This window comes from Pteropus medius, unplaced genomic scaffold (genome assembly GCF_902729225.1).
Source record: "Pteropus medius unplaced genomic scaffold, Ma_sr-lr_union100, whole genome shotgun sequence".
Classification (NCBI taxonomy): Eukaryota; Metazoa; Chordata; class Mammalia; order Chiroptera; family Pteropodidae; genus Pteropus; species Pteropus medius.
The window spans coordinates 23565889-23582988 of NW_024351730.1; the positions used below are offsets into that span (position 1 = coordinate 23565889).

At 41.2% G+C, this 17100-nt stretch overlaps 1 protein-coding gene across 1 annotated transcript in view; it reads left to right on the forward strand.

Moving 5' to 3' along the window:
* PARM1 (prostate androgen-regulated mucin-like protein 1) overlaps nucleotides 1–17100 on the forward strand; it is a 96437-nt gene that overhangs the window by 55514 nt on the left and 23823 nt on the right. Inside the window, exon 2 of the mRNA XM_039845459.1 lies at nucleotides 5043–5747. Within this exon, the coding sequence (XP_039701393.1) occupies nucleotides 5043–5747 (705 nt within the window). The remainder of the gene's footprint in view (nucleotides 1–5042; nucleotides 5748–17100) is intronic.

Sequence of the window (17100 nt, forward strand, 5' to 3'; positions counted from 1 at the left end):
TGTCACTGTCCAGGCAGGCAACACCATATCTGGCAATGTCACTGTTTTGGAGCAATGCTCGAGCACCTCTAATTTAGAGATTAATGTATTCAATTTTTTCATTCTATTTCCTCTGCCATTTTCTCAAGGAAATATTAGAACTAATTCTTTTCTTCAAAGAAAAGTGGCTCTACTTTAGGTGGGAAGGTGTATGGGGCACGACGTTACTTTAACTTCATCAGTGGCCCCCGTCTTGTGTGGACTCCTCCTTGTTACTCTGTACTGATAATCGCTACGGTCTGTTCTACCAGCCCGTTTGAGACCAGGGCACAGTGCGGTGGTGGTGGGGTCAGAGGGTGGGGGTTCTAGTTCTGACTCTGTCCCTACACAATTCTCTCCAAATAACACTGCCTGACTCTTTCTCTTAGATGTGTAAGTTCAATCACATTGCTTCCCATATCTCTGTCTGTTCCCTCACTTATCTAATGAGGAGCTGTACTCACTCATCACTTAGGCCCTCTCTAGTTTAAAAAATTTTTTTGAAATCCTGAAGAAGTATACATCTTTAGCTGTTTCGCTTATTCAATTTTGTATTTCTGTACAAATACAAGTCCTACATATGAAAAGGCAGAAATGATATTTCCCCAGTGATTTCAAATGTTTAAACCCTGATCACCAATGTGATGGTCTTTGGAAATGGGGCTTTGGGGAAGTAATTTGGTTCGATGCGGTCATGAGGATGGGGTCCTCATGCTGGAATTAGTGTCTTATAAGAAGAAATACCAGAGAACTTCTGGGCTCACTCATTCCCTCTCATTCTCCCTCCCTCCCTCCTCCCTCCTCCCTCCCTTCCCTCCTCCCTCTCTCCTCCCTCCCTCCACAAGCACATACAAAGAAAGGGCATGTGAGGGCACAGCTAGAAGGCAGCCACCTACAAGCCAGGAAGAGAGCTCTCACCAGAAATTGAATTGTCCCACACCTTGCTCGGACTTCCAGCCTCCAAACTGTGAGAAGTAAATTTTTATTGTTAAAGCTGCCCAGTCCATGGTATTCTGTTCTGGCAGCCCAAGGCAACTGGGACAGCAAGCAGTCTCTAAGATAATCATGGTGCCTGAGCCCTGGATATTTTCATGCCGAAAGACAATTCAACCTCATGTAGTCAGAGCAGTATGGAATGTACCACCAAATAAGGCAAAGCAGAAGCTTTTATGTTCTTAATGTTTAATTAAACATTAAGGTTTAATGTTAATCGTTCAAGTGAAGATAACCTGTGTAGTTACACAATTTCATGCACTGTAGTTTTGTTAGGAGTAGAAATTGCCTGAACTAGACTGCGAAGTACTTTAAATGAGTACTCAGTAGGGAACCATGGAAATGAATGACCATCTCCAATCTTCTTTGGAGTAGGAAGGGTAGGAGTTATAAAAGCATATTAGTCAGAATTAAATAAGAAAATGGAAGTCTTCTGCAACAAAACTAACTCCTGGTGTGTGTCATCTTTGGCACTATAATGATTTCCATGGTACAGCTTCTAGCTCCAGTGGGAAATGACAATGTAGTCGTCACCCCGAACATCATATACCTTTATGTATGTTGTCCTCCTTTCAGAACCAGCTCAGATGTTTGCTCTTCTGTGACTCTTCTAAATGTCATTTGTATATTTTTACATTCCATGGTCCCCATAAAGAAGGTATTCATCTTTCCTCAGGGCTCCCATTACAACTTTTAATTCCATAAGGCATTTCTCATATCACAATTTAGGTGTCCTTTCTGTCCTGCTTGAGAGTGAACTCTCCAAGGGCAAGGACATAGACATAGAAGTTACTCAATAAGAGCTTGAATGAATGAATGAATCAATGAATGAATGAATGAGTGCTCCTTTATATATGACTCATTCATCATTCATTTCATGCTTCCAAAGACTCTGACTCAGCTACCAGACATGCCCACTCTGCCTCCATCTGCCCATCTATTATATGATACTACGAATGATAGTAAACATTGTCATTTTTGTTTTTCTGGCCTCAGAATCTTTAATGAGCCATGGGAGCTACCAGGATGCAGAGCCAGTAAGCTCCAAAGGTCACACATGAAGATCCAGTGTTTTAATAATATTTGTCCCAACTGTTGTTTTGTCCATATTTCAAAGATCTCTTGATCTGTATTCATCCTGAAATTGTTGACACTTCACAGCTGCCAAAGTCCACTATAGTAACATGGACTTATCTGGCCTACTTTGGGAGCTCCACCCTCATGGTGACTAGTGAGTAACTCTCTTGTATTTTATGGTCTTGACTGATTCCTTTTAAATAAAATAAAACCAATTATTTTGATAGCAATTCAAATGTTAACTTTAGTTAAATAATGAGAAAACCATGTCCCAGAAGCCAAAGACAAGGATAGATTCTGTAGCAGAACTTTCCATTGGCTGCTGAGTCTGTAATACAGCAGAATGAAGAAGTAAACAGTTTTATCCCTCATACATCTTTTATCTTTTCTTTTGTGCTAGATTCTAGCCCATGTTGATCATGGTTGGCCATAATGTATATGCTACCTCCAAGGAAATCTCCTCTGAGTGTGGAGGACTAAATCGTTGACGATCTAACAAGACAGCGGGCATAGGGATATGTCATGGTAGAATGACACAGAGTGACGCTGACTTTTTAAGCAAGATTCCTGACCTTATATAACACCAGATAGGCAGCCATCCCTGAGGCAGCTATGATGGATGTTGCCATACTCAGTTGTATGTAGAAGAGACTGGAAAGATGATAAAGTATTTTTAATAAAGTTCTTAAGATTTTTTTATTTTTCCTATCTCTCTCCTCTCTTTTCTTCTTTCCTTCCTTTTTCCCTTCTACAAGTACTCACTGAGCATTTACTATGACCTAAGCACTGTCCTACGCTTGGGGAAAATAGCATACACTCTGGTAGAAGGGAGAGAGATAAATAAATAAATATATATATATATAAATAAATAGAATGCAATTTCAGGACTAAACTATTTTATGAAAAACAAAAATGAGCAAAGAGTATGGCAGTACCTAAAAAAATTAGACATATAATTACTATATGATCTACCACTTTCACTTCCGGTATATACCCAAAAGAATTGAAAGCAGGGTCTCGTATAGATTATATGTACACTCAGATTCATAACAGCATTATTCACAATAGCCAAAAAGTAGAAGCAACCCAACAAAATCCATTAACGAATGAATGGGTAAACAAAATGTCTATACAGACAATGGAATATTATTCAATCTGAATAAGGAAGAAAATCCTGACACACGCTATAACATGGATGAACTTTGACGCCTTTATGCCAAGTGAAATAAGCCAGTCACAGAAAGACAAATACTGCATGATTCTACTTACATGAGGTACTTAGAGCAAATTCATAGAGACAGAAAGTAGAATAGTGGTTTCCAGGGGCTGTGGAGAGAGAGGAATGGAAAGTTATTGTTTAATGGTTTCAGAGTTTTTGGGGAGGAAGAAAAAGTTTTGGAAATGGATGATGGTGATGTTTGAACAATAAAGTGCATGTTCTTAATGCCACTGAACTATACACTTAAAATGGTTAAAACAGTAAATGTTATATTACGTATATTTTAGCAATTTAAAAAATTTAAATCTTAAAAAAAATAATAAGTGAGCGGCTAGAGTAAAAAATGGTTTTAGTTAGGATCATCTGGAAGACTTCTCTGAGGAGGAGGTGGCATTTGAGTAGAGACCGACCAGAACATGAGAACATGGGACAACATAGGGGATTACTTTGGGATTTTGTTCTAAGTGCAAGAGAATACCCTTGGAGAATTTTGGTCAGTTAAAGAACACAATCTCATTTACCAATTTAAAAGAGAATACTGGCTGCTGTGTGAAAAGTAGGCTGAAAGGAAGGAAACCTGGAAGCCCGAAGACCAATTAAGAGACCGTGGCAGTTGTCTAGGCAAGTGACTCGTGGCTCAGGTGATGTGTAGATAATGGGAGAGGTGACGAAAAGTGGTTGGATTGGGATAAATTTCAAGATAGTGTCAACATGATTCCCTGATGGATTTGATGTGGGGTGTGAGGGGTGATGTCTCAGTTTTTTACTGAGCAACAGTGAAAGCGGGAGTCATCCACCGAGGTGAAAATGACTAAGGAAAAGCTAATTAGGGAATGGTAAGGGGCACGGGGAGGCCATCAAGGATGCTTTATATAAAAAGTGAAATCATAAACCCAGTATCTAGCAGAGTATTAGCACATAGAAGCTATTTATTAAATAGTTGAATTAATTAATTAATTAAACTGAATGGGTAAGTGAAGAGAGGGGAGGAGGAAGAAAAGTAATTCTAAATTTGACAAAATATAAAGAACATTTTGCAAAATAACATGATCTTAAAGACCCCAGGCTATAATTTGGAAGAATTAGGTGCCAGCCTCAGAAAGTATATCCAAACCTCAGATCCTCCTTTCAGCTTTTATTCTGGAACCTCCTGCCTTTCCTCCTCTGCAAAGAATGTGCTCACACCTTTACTCATCCCAGCCAGCAAGCCTATTGCTCTTGTATCCTGGTGCTTAAACCGCAGAGCCCTGGGACAGGGAACAGCCAATCACTGAGCTCCTCTGACAGAGAACAGCCAGCCAATCAGTAACCTCCTCCACCTTTCCACTCACTGACCATGCCTTCCCCACTCCCACCACAGGCCCTGGGCATCCCCCACAGGCATGTGGATCCCCACAGGCACAGGGCCCTTAGCAGCCTAAACAAATTCCCACAAAGCCAGAGAGTTTCACTTTTTAAGGGTATGGTTTTAAGCAAGCAGGAGACAAGATTAGTCAATTACATGGATTGGCTGGACTTACATTGAACCTCTAATGCTCTTATTGAGCCTTCAGCCTGGTTCCTACTGATAGCCGCAAAGGGAGGGGAGAGCAAGTAGTGGGAAGAAAATATTTAAAAGTCACCCTCACAACTGGGGAGGCACAAAGCAAACCGAGAAAGACCTGTGAAAATGCTATAAGACAGCCTTGCCTCTCAGGTTACACACACTGACCAATTTATTCTGGTTCTTCCACAGGACTGAGGGTACAGGGCGTGCCTACAACAGCCCTCTTGCCTGTTTCTCTTCCGGCAAAGATTACCCCTACGACAGCCACCTGGACGAGCTCTTCACAAAGCCCTCCTGCCTTCCCCACCAGTGGCACGCGCAGCAACTCAGTGCTTCCAGTTACAGCGGCATCAGTGCAGACATCGCTACTCCCCAAGAATGTTTCCATAGAGCCCGGAGAACAGGAGACCACCAGCCCAACCTTGACTTGGGAGGGTACAAACACAGACCCTTTATCAACAAGTGGCGGGGTCCCCTTAACACCCACGCCCACGGAACACAGCTCAGGCACTCCCGAGGCAAGTGTGCCAGCTACAGGGTCGCAGCTCCCCACTGAGTCCCCTGCGCTCACTTCCCCTCAGGCTCCAGCCTCATCACCCTTACCTTTGTCAACCTCACCACCAGAGGTTTCTTCTGTCTCCGTCGGCACCAACCACAGCTCTGCTGAGACCAGCACCAAGCCCACAGGAACTCCAACCACACCAGAGTCCCCAGCAAAGGAGCACAGCTCTGGCTACACCCCCACTTCACATGCCACCTCAGAGCTGTTGCCCACGGAGACAATACCCCAAACAACTGTGCCAGCCAAAGTGACCTGTATTCTGGTAGACATGGAGACCACCACCGCCCCCAAAAGGGTCATCATGCGGGATGTGGAGCATGCACTAAGTTCAGGTGAGTCTCAGGCTGGAACACTACTAGCACCTTGACGACATTGACGTGTTAAGACTGCAGTTTGGCTAACCAAACACAACTGATTAAGTTTGAATTTTGGAGTGTTACACCTGAGCTGAAGAATAATTTATAAGAATTTCCATAAGAGTGCAAACTTTATTTTTAATCACTTAGTAATTTCCACATGATATCTCATTAATTGTGGCCAATTGCCAGTTTTATGATTTGTCTTTACATGTGTCACAGGGAATGTAAACAAATGAGACTACATAAGTAAAGGGATTAATAGCATGGCTTTTGGTCAAGCTTCCTAGATTTCAATTCTGGCTTCTGACCTTGGGCAGGTTACGTCATCTCTTTGTACCCTTATTCTTCTTCATCCATAAAATGGGAATAAAATAGATTCTATCGCATATGGTTCTTGTGGAGGTTAAATGAAATAATACATAAAGTGCCTTGGCAGGGAGTAAGTGCTCAGGAGATGTCAGTTGTTATTACAATTTTGCTCAGTGTGTTAATGAAGTGTTTATGGAAATCATGGAAACCAGTCCAAAAATGTAGGGTGGGGGTGGAGAGAACTTGCTTATTCTTTATAGTCACTGATATATTTCATGGAGAAGACAATAGATTTTACAGGACATCGCATTTGTTCTTATTCTCCCAGCAACTCTATGAAGTTAGAATTAGTTTTATCTTGATTTTGCAATCTTAGAAATAATGGTAGAGAGAGATTTAGGGTCTTTTCTGAGGTCACATGTATCTGACATTAACGTGGAGACTGTAAATTTTAGGTTATCGAGCAGGAAAAGACTCTAGGAAAAGGCATTTGGAATCTTGATTGCGCAACAATGAGGTGAGAACAGCCAGAAGATGAAAGGGGGAACATGGAGCTGGACCCCTTCCCTGCGTAGCCCTGCCTGGGGTGAGGACCGAGAGGAGAATATTGGGGACAGGGCCGCGCATGATCAGCTAGGGTCGAAGGAATGGCTGTGACTGTAGAGAAATCAATGTCTTTTAACAAACAATTAATAAACAAGCACTACGAATGGAAACTCTGTTAGACAGTGGAAGTGGAAGAGAGAGCTACGATTAACAAAACATGATCCTCATGGAGGAGCTCACGGTTTACTAGAGAATTAAGTCCCAAAGAATTGCAAATTCTTGTTTTAAAAGACCACTATATCAGTGAAGAGTCCCAACAATAAAGGGAGATACAGTCAAACTAGGATAAAAGTATTAACTACAAAGGTTTGGCTGGGGTCTAAGGGAACCACGGGAGATATAACAGCAGAAATGTTGCGAGTCAGGCCTAGGAGGAGAGAAAAGTAACCAGAACCCAGAAGGAGAGCGTCTTGTAGAATAGACCACTGAGAGGAGCAGTGACTCTTAGTTGAGAGACACAGCTAACTCAAGGTTAACCTCCTGAGGATGAAGGGAATCAGTTCTGTGCCCTCGCTCTCCCCTTTCCTCTTGGCAGCCAGAAGCCAAGGACAAGGAAATCTATTGATGTGATCCATGCAAGTCAGCCCCCCGGAGGCCTGTTCAGAGAACAAAGTGGAGAAGTAGATCTGGAGAGGCAAAGAGAAGAAATCTGGCGTACTCAGATTTCTCTGTTCAGCCTCCATCCCCATAAGCACCCTGTTTATACCTCCAGCCAACACATCACACTGCATTTAGGTGTGTACTTCTTGCCTCCATCGCTGCCACACCCCCATGCCTCCACCTTCTGCCTGATACTGTCCATATTCCCAACATGCAGGTTACGTCCCTAGCATAGACTAGGCACCTAGAGCAGAGTGGGTGTTGACTTGACTCAGTGTCTGAAGGACTGTCCCTAACAAAGGTGCCATTGAAGCACAGGCATGCAGGCCCCATTTCTTTTTTCCAGTTCAGACCCTCACCACCACCTGGCTGCACTTCCTTTTGCCACCCTCCAGCCCCTCCAAGATACTCCAGACACTGTGGATCCACACATTTTGAGCTTGGCATGCAAGAATCTTCATAACTTGATAAAACCTACTGCTTTCCACAAGTGCCCTAGTTTTATGGCTTGATTATCCAAGCCATAAAATCCTGTCCCAATATTCTAGCTTGTGCTTTAAACCACGTCTTGATTTCCTCAACTCTAAGCCAGCAGGATCAAGAGGCACAGAATTAGTGACAGAGCTGGGTCATGACCATTTATAGTCCTAGGGAATGTTGTGCCCAATAGCAACTTTAGAGTAAATGAATGAGGAAACGATTGAATGGCTGGAGAAGAGATGGGCATGGCAGGTTAGAGGGAGGTCACTGAGCATGGGCCAGAGTCCATTTCATAGACCAAAGAGGATTATGAAGTTTTAAATAGAAAAATAAATATTATGCATCTCCCAAGACCTTGTGCTTGATGTAAAGTTCACATAGCATATTCCTATTAATCCAAGTACTCATCCATTCGTAGTCACCCATGAATAATTCTAAAATAAGATAAATGCTATTGGAGTTAAATTTGACTAGAGGAAATAGCGACGGCTCCGTGATGGAGGGAGCACATGAGCTGAGTTATAGGAAATGAAGGGAATGTAGGCCTAAGGAGACAATTCGGGCATTTGTATGCAAAGGTAGGGGACCAGTGGCACATGGTTAATGCTGTGCACACCTGGCTTCGGAATCAACCCAGCAGTAAGCACCAAAACTGGTCTTGTCAAGGTATGTAGTGCCCTCCACTTTGCTAAGTGTGAGGTTAATTCTTAGCCCTGGCTCTATCTGACCTATCAGCAGCGTTTGATACAAATGGTCACTGCCCTCATCTTTACCCCCCAGACACATTATCTCTTGGTTCTTTATCTACCTGGCTGACTGCTCCTTCTCAGTCTCTGTTGCCTTACTTCACCCCTCATCTTCCTACACTGGAGCACTGTAGGGCCAGTACTGTCCTCCCTGACCTCTCTATACTCACACCTTCCTCTTCTCTCCACACTCACTCCTAAGATGATCTCATCCCATCTCATGACTTAAAATGCCATCCAGCTCTGATAACCCTGAGATATAAAATTTTATGCCTGTTTTTTTCATTGAACTAAAGGCAAGTATATCCAGCTGTCAACTAACTCATACTCCCCACGTGTGTGGCTCACAGGCATCTCACACTTAATATGTATGAATTACTGAGTTCCTCAATCCCCAGTCTGCTCCTCTCTCAGACTTTCCCTCTCTTCTTTTGATTCTTCAGGCCAACAGCGTTGGGCTACTTCTAGGCTCCCTTCTTCCTCACATACTCCACATCCAGTCCATCAGAACCCAATCTCCTCCCACCCCTCTGTCATCTCTCACATGTATGACTTTCATATTCCCGTAACTGATCTCACTACTGGCTACACCCTTGCCAGAGAAATCCTTTTAAAACTCAAGATAGATCTGTCACTTCTCAGCTCTAACACTCCGATTGCTTCCCCTTTGAGTCAGAGCAAAGCCAAAGTCTATATCATGCCTACAATGCTCAACATGATCTGAATATGCACAGCCTCCTGGCTCTCGCCTTCTTTTACTTGTAAACACACTGGCAATCTTACTGTTTTTAAACAGACCAAGGACACTCTTGCCTCAGGGCCTTTGCACTAACCATTTCCCACGCCTGAAACATTTTCCCGCAGGTCTTTAATGGCTTACTCCTTTTCGTGAGTCAGGATTCTGGTTAGCTGTTATCTCCTCAGGAGCCTTTACTCACACTCCTGTCTGAGATAGCAATCCCATCACCGTTGATCTCTTGACCCCACTTTATTTTCCTTTTGATCACTTACCACTTTCTTACTTTATCTCATTTATTTGGTGAGTGGGTGTCTGTATTCTGCCACTAGACTATCAGCTCCATGAAGGTAAAAACCCTGTTTACAAAGAGGATGATGTAGGTTACAGCCAACCCCTAGAACAGAGCCTGACACATGGGAGACCCTCAATAACATTGGTTGAATGTTATTGGTTGAAATAGTCAACCAATCAATACCAGGGAAGCTACTCAATCTCTCTGAACCATGGTATTCTTATTCATAAGATGAAATAAGGATAGTATCTGTATGATGGGGTTACTGTAAGGTTTAGTCGTGATAATAAATTTGCAGCATAGTGGCTATTGAGCAATGGCTTAGTAGATGCCTATGATTTTTATTTTACTGTGACTTACTGTTATCATTACCATTTTGTTATTATTATTTTTGTCACTGTTGTTATATTTATCATAATGAAGAATGCCCACCATCTTCAACAAACTCTCATTGAGCTTTTGAGCCAGGCATCTGGTTAGATACTAGGGTTCACAATGTAGCATGTACACAGTATGGCAAATAACCTAGTTGGTGAATCCCAGACTTTGTGGAGGGGAACAGTGCAGAACAAGTAGGAAGGAAGATTTCAGGACAAGTGTTAGAGGACTGTGAGTAGCAGGATGAGACAATTTACTTTACTTACCAAGCCATCTATAGTCACCAAAGGCTTGTGATCAGGGGAAGAAATGCTGTGAATTTTATTTTAAGAGGATTCACTTGGCAGGAATATGTATGGTAAGTTTCAGAGAGTTCAGGCCTGGAAACATGTAAACCATTTTATACTTGGTTTCTGGCTTGTCATTGTCACTGATAGACCATGTCACTTAACTACTCTGACTTTAAGAGATCTCAGCTGTAAGCTATGTACAAGTGAGGTAATCTTTCAGGGTCCTTTTGGTTTATTATACCATGAAAATGGTTTGTGGCAATTATCCTCTGCAGAAGAAATGAGATTCATGTTCACATGAGGTTTGCTGAGAATATACATGTTCCAAGGATTGACACAGGTAGCCCCTCATCTACTCTTCAAAGCATTCTAGTACAGTGAGCTCGAGGGTTATCTGTTCTATAGGTGAAGAAATAGGCCCAGAGGGGTAAAGTGACTAACTCAAATTCTCACCTGAGTGACAAGGCCAGGATTCAGATTCAATTCTCCTGATTGGCCTTGAGTTAAGTGCTCCTTTCACTACAGCCATCCTACATGAATCATAGAAATGAAAAGTTGAGGGAGGACCAGCGGCCTCCAGAACTACTGTAGAAATGAATGACATGGAATGTTGTCACATGCCGAGTGCTGCCAGCTGGCTCTCGTGAGCGGGGCTGCGTGGTGGGGGGGAAAAGCAGGAGGTAGTAGCACTTGTCCCAAAGCAGCTACCCAGAAAAAATGAGTTTTGATTTTCACTTTTCAGCTTTTGTTTTGCTTTTAAAGGAAGAGAGAGGGAGCCATGATGTGTTAAATTTGAGCCATCTTGTGTTATTAAATCAGAGCTCTTCAAGGGTGGAAACCACAGCTACAGAATGTTTCTGACTCCATGAACTGAGGTGAACGGTGCTGTGCGCAATTCCGTGCTCAGCAAATGCTTTGGGGATTAACTGACATTGCACACCAAGTTATACGCAAAGTATCATCAACTCTTACATATGCAAACTTTACAACTGCAGTCACTGTGCTTGTTGCAAAGTGGATATTCTCTTTTGTCTGTAAAATCCAACTGTCTACTAGTCTTATGCTATCCTATACTTTCCATCACAAAGAGAAGGACACATAATTATGAAAATTGGCAAAGGCCTTTGAAATCTAAATTACTAGTCTAAACCCCAGTATCTATTCAGAATGAACTGTGCTAATAAATACCTTTAAATAAAGGGCACTAAGCAGGCACAGACATCTAGACATCTCTGCGTCAATACCGGCAAAGGATTTGCAGTTCCACATAACATCTCTTTATTCTAGATTAACTCTTAGGATGAATATAGATTTGAAAAAAGAATTAACTCCTAGAAAATGTGAAAAAATAACTTTTAAAGAATACATAGATTTATTTTAGGAGTAAAATGTGTATTGTAGTAAGTTAATTACCTTCCTATTTAGATAACATTAAAAATATATTAAAGAGAAAATGATTTAATAAAAAAATAGGTGAGAAGACCATATAAAAGGATATTAAACATTTACTGATTAGATTCTTTTGGAATGTCCAGAGTTTATCAGGAAGCAATAATCCTAAAAAGTATTATATCTATTTTAGGCTCAGTTTTACAAATACTAAATCATGGTACATACCCAGGCCCAGCCTCTTATAAGCAAATTATACTGCCATCTTTTCAGTTCACTCTTCTTCACTACTTGTGTCCTCTCCATCATCAATTACTATTGATTTTGGACTCTTAGTAGCTCTCAGTTCATCTATTTATCTTCAGTTTTACCCTCATGTCAAAGCTTCCATAGTCCCACCGTGATAGCCTCCTAAATGGCCCCTTTGTTGCATACCCTGTACCAATCTCACCAGCTTACCTTTTCACACAGCAACCAAAATGACAATTAAACACAAATCTGATCAGGTCACACATAATCTTACTACCACCAGTGTCCCACTGCTCTTAGGATGAAATCCACAAGCCCACAGAGCCGTGCAGGGTGGGGCCTCTGCCTGCCACCCCTCCCTCGTCTGGCCCTCTAGCCCTGCTCTCTGCACTCCCATGCTGGCTGTCTCTGAGTTTCATGGACCTGCTGATCTCTCTCTTGACACAGGTCATTTCCTCACTTGGATGCTTCCACCTGGAAGCTGCAACTCATCATTTGATCTGGTTAATTCCAACTCATTCCTCAGTCTTAGCTCAAACATTGCCTGTTCAGGAGGTCTCTGCTGGGGCTCCCAGTCCAGCTCCGGCCCCCAGTAACAAACTGTCACAATTCAGCTGTATCTCTTCTTCACAGTGTGTGATTATACATGTACGTATGTGGCTCTGTGTCATTGCTTTACACTGCTTTTCCAAGTGCCTGAAGTGGGGACTTGTCTGTTTGGGCTCACAAATATATTCCCAGTACCTAACAGTGTCTGGCTCAGTGTAGGTGCTCAATAAATATTTGATGAATGAGTAAATGAATGAATTTTAATGACTGAATATCAAGCTCTAAACCGTAAATTCACTATTTTCTTAGTTTCATAAATCTTGACCTTTGAATTGAGAATGAAGAAAAATTAAACATCTTCATCTGTTGTCTTAATCTGTTCAGGCTATTATAACAAAACTACCATAAACTGGGTGGCTTAAACAACAAATTTATTTCTCACAGTTTTGGAAGTTGGGAAGCCCAAGGTCAAAGCGCCCCAGATTCTGTGTCTGCTGAGGGCTCACTTCCTGATTCATACATAGCCATCTTCTCACTGTGTCCTTCCTCACATGGCAGAAGGAGAGAGGGAGCTTTCTGGGGTCTCTTTTATTAGAGTGCTAATTCCATTCATGAGGACTCCATCCTCACAACCTCATCATCTCCCGAAGGTCCCACCTCCTGATACTATTGCAGTGGGAGTTAGGATTTCAATATATGAATTGGGGTGGGGGGAGAACATAAACATTCAGTCCATTATACCTATGCATGCAAAGATACCCTTCTAACACAGTGTCATCACTATAGACCATCTAAAGGGTTCTCTGCGGACGCTATGGGTTTCTGCCCACCCCCATTCCCACCACACCTCTCTTTCCTCACTATGCTCACTCCTATCTTTGGTCACCATGGACTTCAGGGCTGATAAGGTTATGGACTGTTACAAACTCTCACTCACATTGTTTTCTTTTGTACCCAATTCTTTAAACATAGGCTAAACCTAAAAGCTTACTAATGCCAAGTAAACTACCATAAGGAACTCCAACTGTCAAATTTTATTTTAGATAAAAATTATTCTGAATTCTTGTCTCTACAACTTTTAATTCTCCTTCATTTACTTTCACTACTTAAATCTTAACCTAGTTTTGATATATTTGCAATATATCTTCTGAAAAATATGTCAGGGTAATAAAATCAGATAGTTACCATTTATGTTGTTATCTAGTAGAATACAACTCTACACAACACATTTATAACATAAATACATCATATTTTAATTGTCTCATTGTCACTTTTCATTACATTTGGAGACTTTCTGTCTCTGTAAAACAAATTTTTTTTCTTCTTCAAATACTTTCACCAGTTATTACTAAAATGATTTTGGAAATGCTTCACTGAGAAAGTGGGCATTAGCTCATAAGCACAGTTAATATCATTAATGAATATATGGCATTTTGGCTCATTAGGGAAACTGATTGGATTATACCTATGATTCCAGATTGAACCCTTATTGTACTCTTCTGACTCAAGAGCATGTCTTTTTAGTTACAAAATAATAACAGGAAAGTGAAAGCGAATCAGCATCAACCCATCATCTTTATCAGAAAAGGATCTAAAAATCCCACCCCAGCACGTTGAGTCAGGAATACTATATTCAGAGAATACATGCTGGATACTACATTGATACCGTCCTCAGCATACTTTGTTTCTCAGGTCCCAGAAAAGAAAACTATTGGCCAACAAGAGACATTTTATTTAACAGTACCTTGCTTTTGTCATCAGACTCCTAGCCTTCAGGGGTGGACCACACACTCAAAAATAAAGGTGAACTTAGGTTAAAATCATATAATCTCAATAAGTCCATAGAAGTAGGTCATCAAAAACACTTTGCTATATTTCTGTTTGGAGAAATCATGGAGGTTTTTCAAAACCAGGCTGTAGGAAGGCGAGAATGTTTCTAATAGTACAAACTTGGTCATTAGACTGCCTGGTTCAGATCTCACTGATGCTATTTGCCAGATAGGAGACTTTGGCAATTTTATTCATCTCTGTGTGTTACATTTTTCTTATCTACAAAACGAGGGTAATAATAGTATCGTGTTTACCTTATAAGATTATAATTAGGATTAAATGAGACAAGTATATAAAGTGTCTCACATAGTTAGCACTAAATAAATGTTAACTGTTATTATTATTACAGTTGGGACCCTAATTCTCATTGTGGATACCAACTGACTCTTCTAGATTCTGATTTTTTAACTTAAAAAAACAACGTTTGTTAAACACCATTAAGACTCCCAAAAGGATTTTTACTGTAAATATTAGGTAATAAAGATCCATTTAAGCACCTGCTTATAACACAATACAAAAAAAGGATAATCTAAAAGCGTGAAAGAAAAAAATGAACTTTGTTCACATTTCAAACAGTAATGCTTTCATGAAACTTGTAAAATCTGAAGGAAAGGGGTTAAAGAATGCAAACAACTAAAGTATCTGGAAGAAAAGAAATCTTGGGGGAGGGAGGATACAAAGGCTGAGCTTTCGGACTTCGCCAAGGCTCCATTTGCCCCTAAAGATCAAGACTAAGAGCTAGATGTTCCCTTTTCCCTTAACTGGCATCAAAGTTTGGAAATATTTTCTTTCCAGAGTTTTTAACTCTAAATCCTGGAGGATCTGAGTGTGGGAGAAATTAAAACCTGGTTAAATACAGTATCCAAAAGTGGGTCCTGCTTGGCCTTGGTGATTAATTGCATGCAGGCAAAGCTAAATTAACTAATGATTCTGCTGAGATCCCGAGTCCTTGGGCTGCAGTAATTATACTGATGTCACTGCCCTTGGCCAAGGTTCTGGGACAGGTGATAAGAAACCATGACTCTCTGCTCCACACACATATTCCACAATTAAAATGATAAATTTGCACGCTGCTTGGCAAACAGCGTTAGGACTTTGTCTTAGGCTCTGAGAAGTTCCTCCCCTCCTTCTCACTTCTGTCCTCTGAACCAAGAAAATACCAGTGTGGAAGGTCTTACTTGCTAAGGCTGGTGAATCCAGAAGAAATCTGAGCCTTCAGATTTGCAGGCTGGATGAGTCTCACAAAAGGGCATATGCCAACTTTTCTGGTTTATTTCTCTCCTCAATATTGTTTGATCCATGGTCATACCTCATTTTTATCATTGAAATAATAAAGAAATAGAGGAGGAGGTAACGATAAAAACCAAAATTCTCTTTCAGTGTTCACGGAGACACATGGCAGCTCTTGAACAAGATAGTGGCGTGCTTCCTGCCATATATCATTCACCCTTCTATGTGTCAGCCACAAAGAGATGAGTTTGGAGTTGAGATGCCCAACTTGGCCCTTAATGTTGAAAGCCAGAGGCTGCAAAAAGCAGCCTTCTCAGCCTACACATACCTCTTCCTGCCCACTGCCACGCAGCCAGTTGTCCCAAACTGGAAAAACCCCAGGGTTTTGTTTTTTTTTAAATAATTTCAATGCTAATTGCATTAAGGATACTTAAATAGCAGAGAGATGTAGGGATTTATTTTTCTCTTTCTGACTTGACTCTTGAATGGAAATATCTATGTCTTCCTATCGAGGAATTAGATGACCTAACATAACATAGCTGACCCGTGTGCACTGCAGAACAGAATTCTCAGAAGAGCAGAAGAGTTCTCTTCATCCAGAACAAAGAGTAAAGGGAATTCTCTTTTCTTTTGGGGTTTCTCTTTCCTATTATTCTCCGGAAATCTCTCCAAGCCTGCCATCTTCCCCATCCCCAGGACATCTGGAATGGGGCTGATAGATAGCTGAGATTCCCACCCATGTCAAGGTATGCTGCTCTTAGCAGTAGAAGTTATAATTCAGCCCAGGTTGAAATGTATTCATTACATAAAATAATTTTAAAATAATTATGATGGGCTTATAATGCCAAGCACTGTGAATCTGCCCTACAGGACAGACGTGACAAAGGTAGAAACTGACAAGGAGCACGTGAAGGGACAGACAGGAGGGCTTAACATCATGGATCTAGAAGTGAAGTTGATGCTCATGTCTGCACTGCCTCTCCTGGGAGTGACCAAGTCATGATAGTTTTCTCTCCTGTACCACTTTTCCTCCAGTTTTGGCCTCTTCCAAGAAGCAGTATTCACGAAGCTGCCACCACATTCTTTAACGCAATAGTAGGTGTTGACAATGCGCTTCTGGCTCTGACTACTGCCCTCTGTTCTTCCTGGTCTCTTCCAAGGGCTCCACGGGAAACTCATTTACCCTCAGCCCGGCTTTCCTCCCCGAGCCCCATTGTGAATCTGGTATTCCTGGGAGCAGTGTTCTCAAAAGTGTGGCTTAAGTTCTGACATGGGTAGTATGCAAGGTGATGAACATTTTTATTCTAATAAAAACCGCGTTTTTTGTTTTAATGTGAATTCGAAAAAAGAATAAAGTAGCACATTGAATTTATGATTCCATAGCTGTTATTGCTTAGGGTAAGGCAATAAGTAGTATCTGAAGAAAAATAATTCAATTTAAACACAAATATTATGAAAATAATAGTATAAATGGTGTGGACATAGCAAAAAATATGAGAGTGGTATGGAGATAATTGAATTTTGGAAACATTGCCCTGAAGTCTTATCCTTATTTAGTGCCTCAGCTATAAGCACTTTAAGGCTTTAACTTGAGATGAGACCAAGAGGTAGAGAATTTAAAAGAATGTGAACCAAGCAT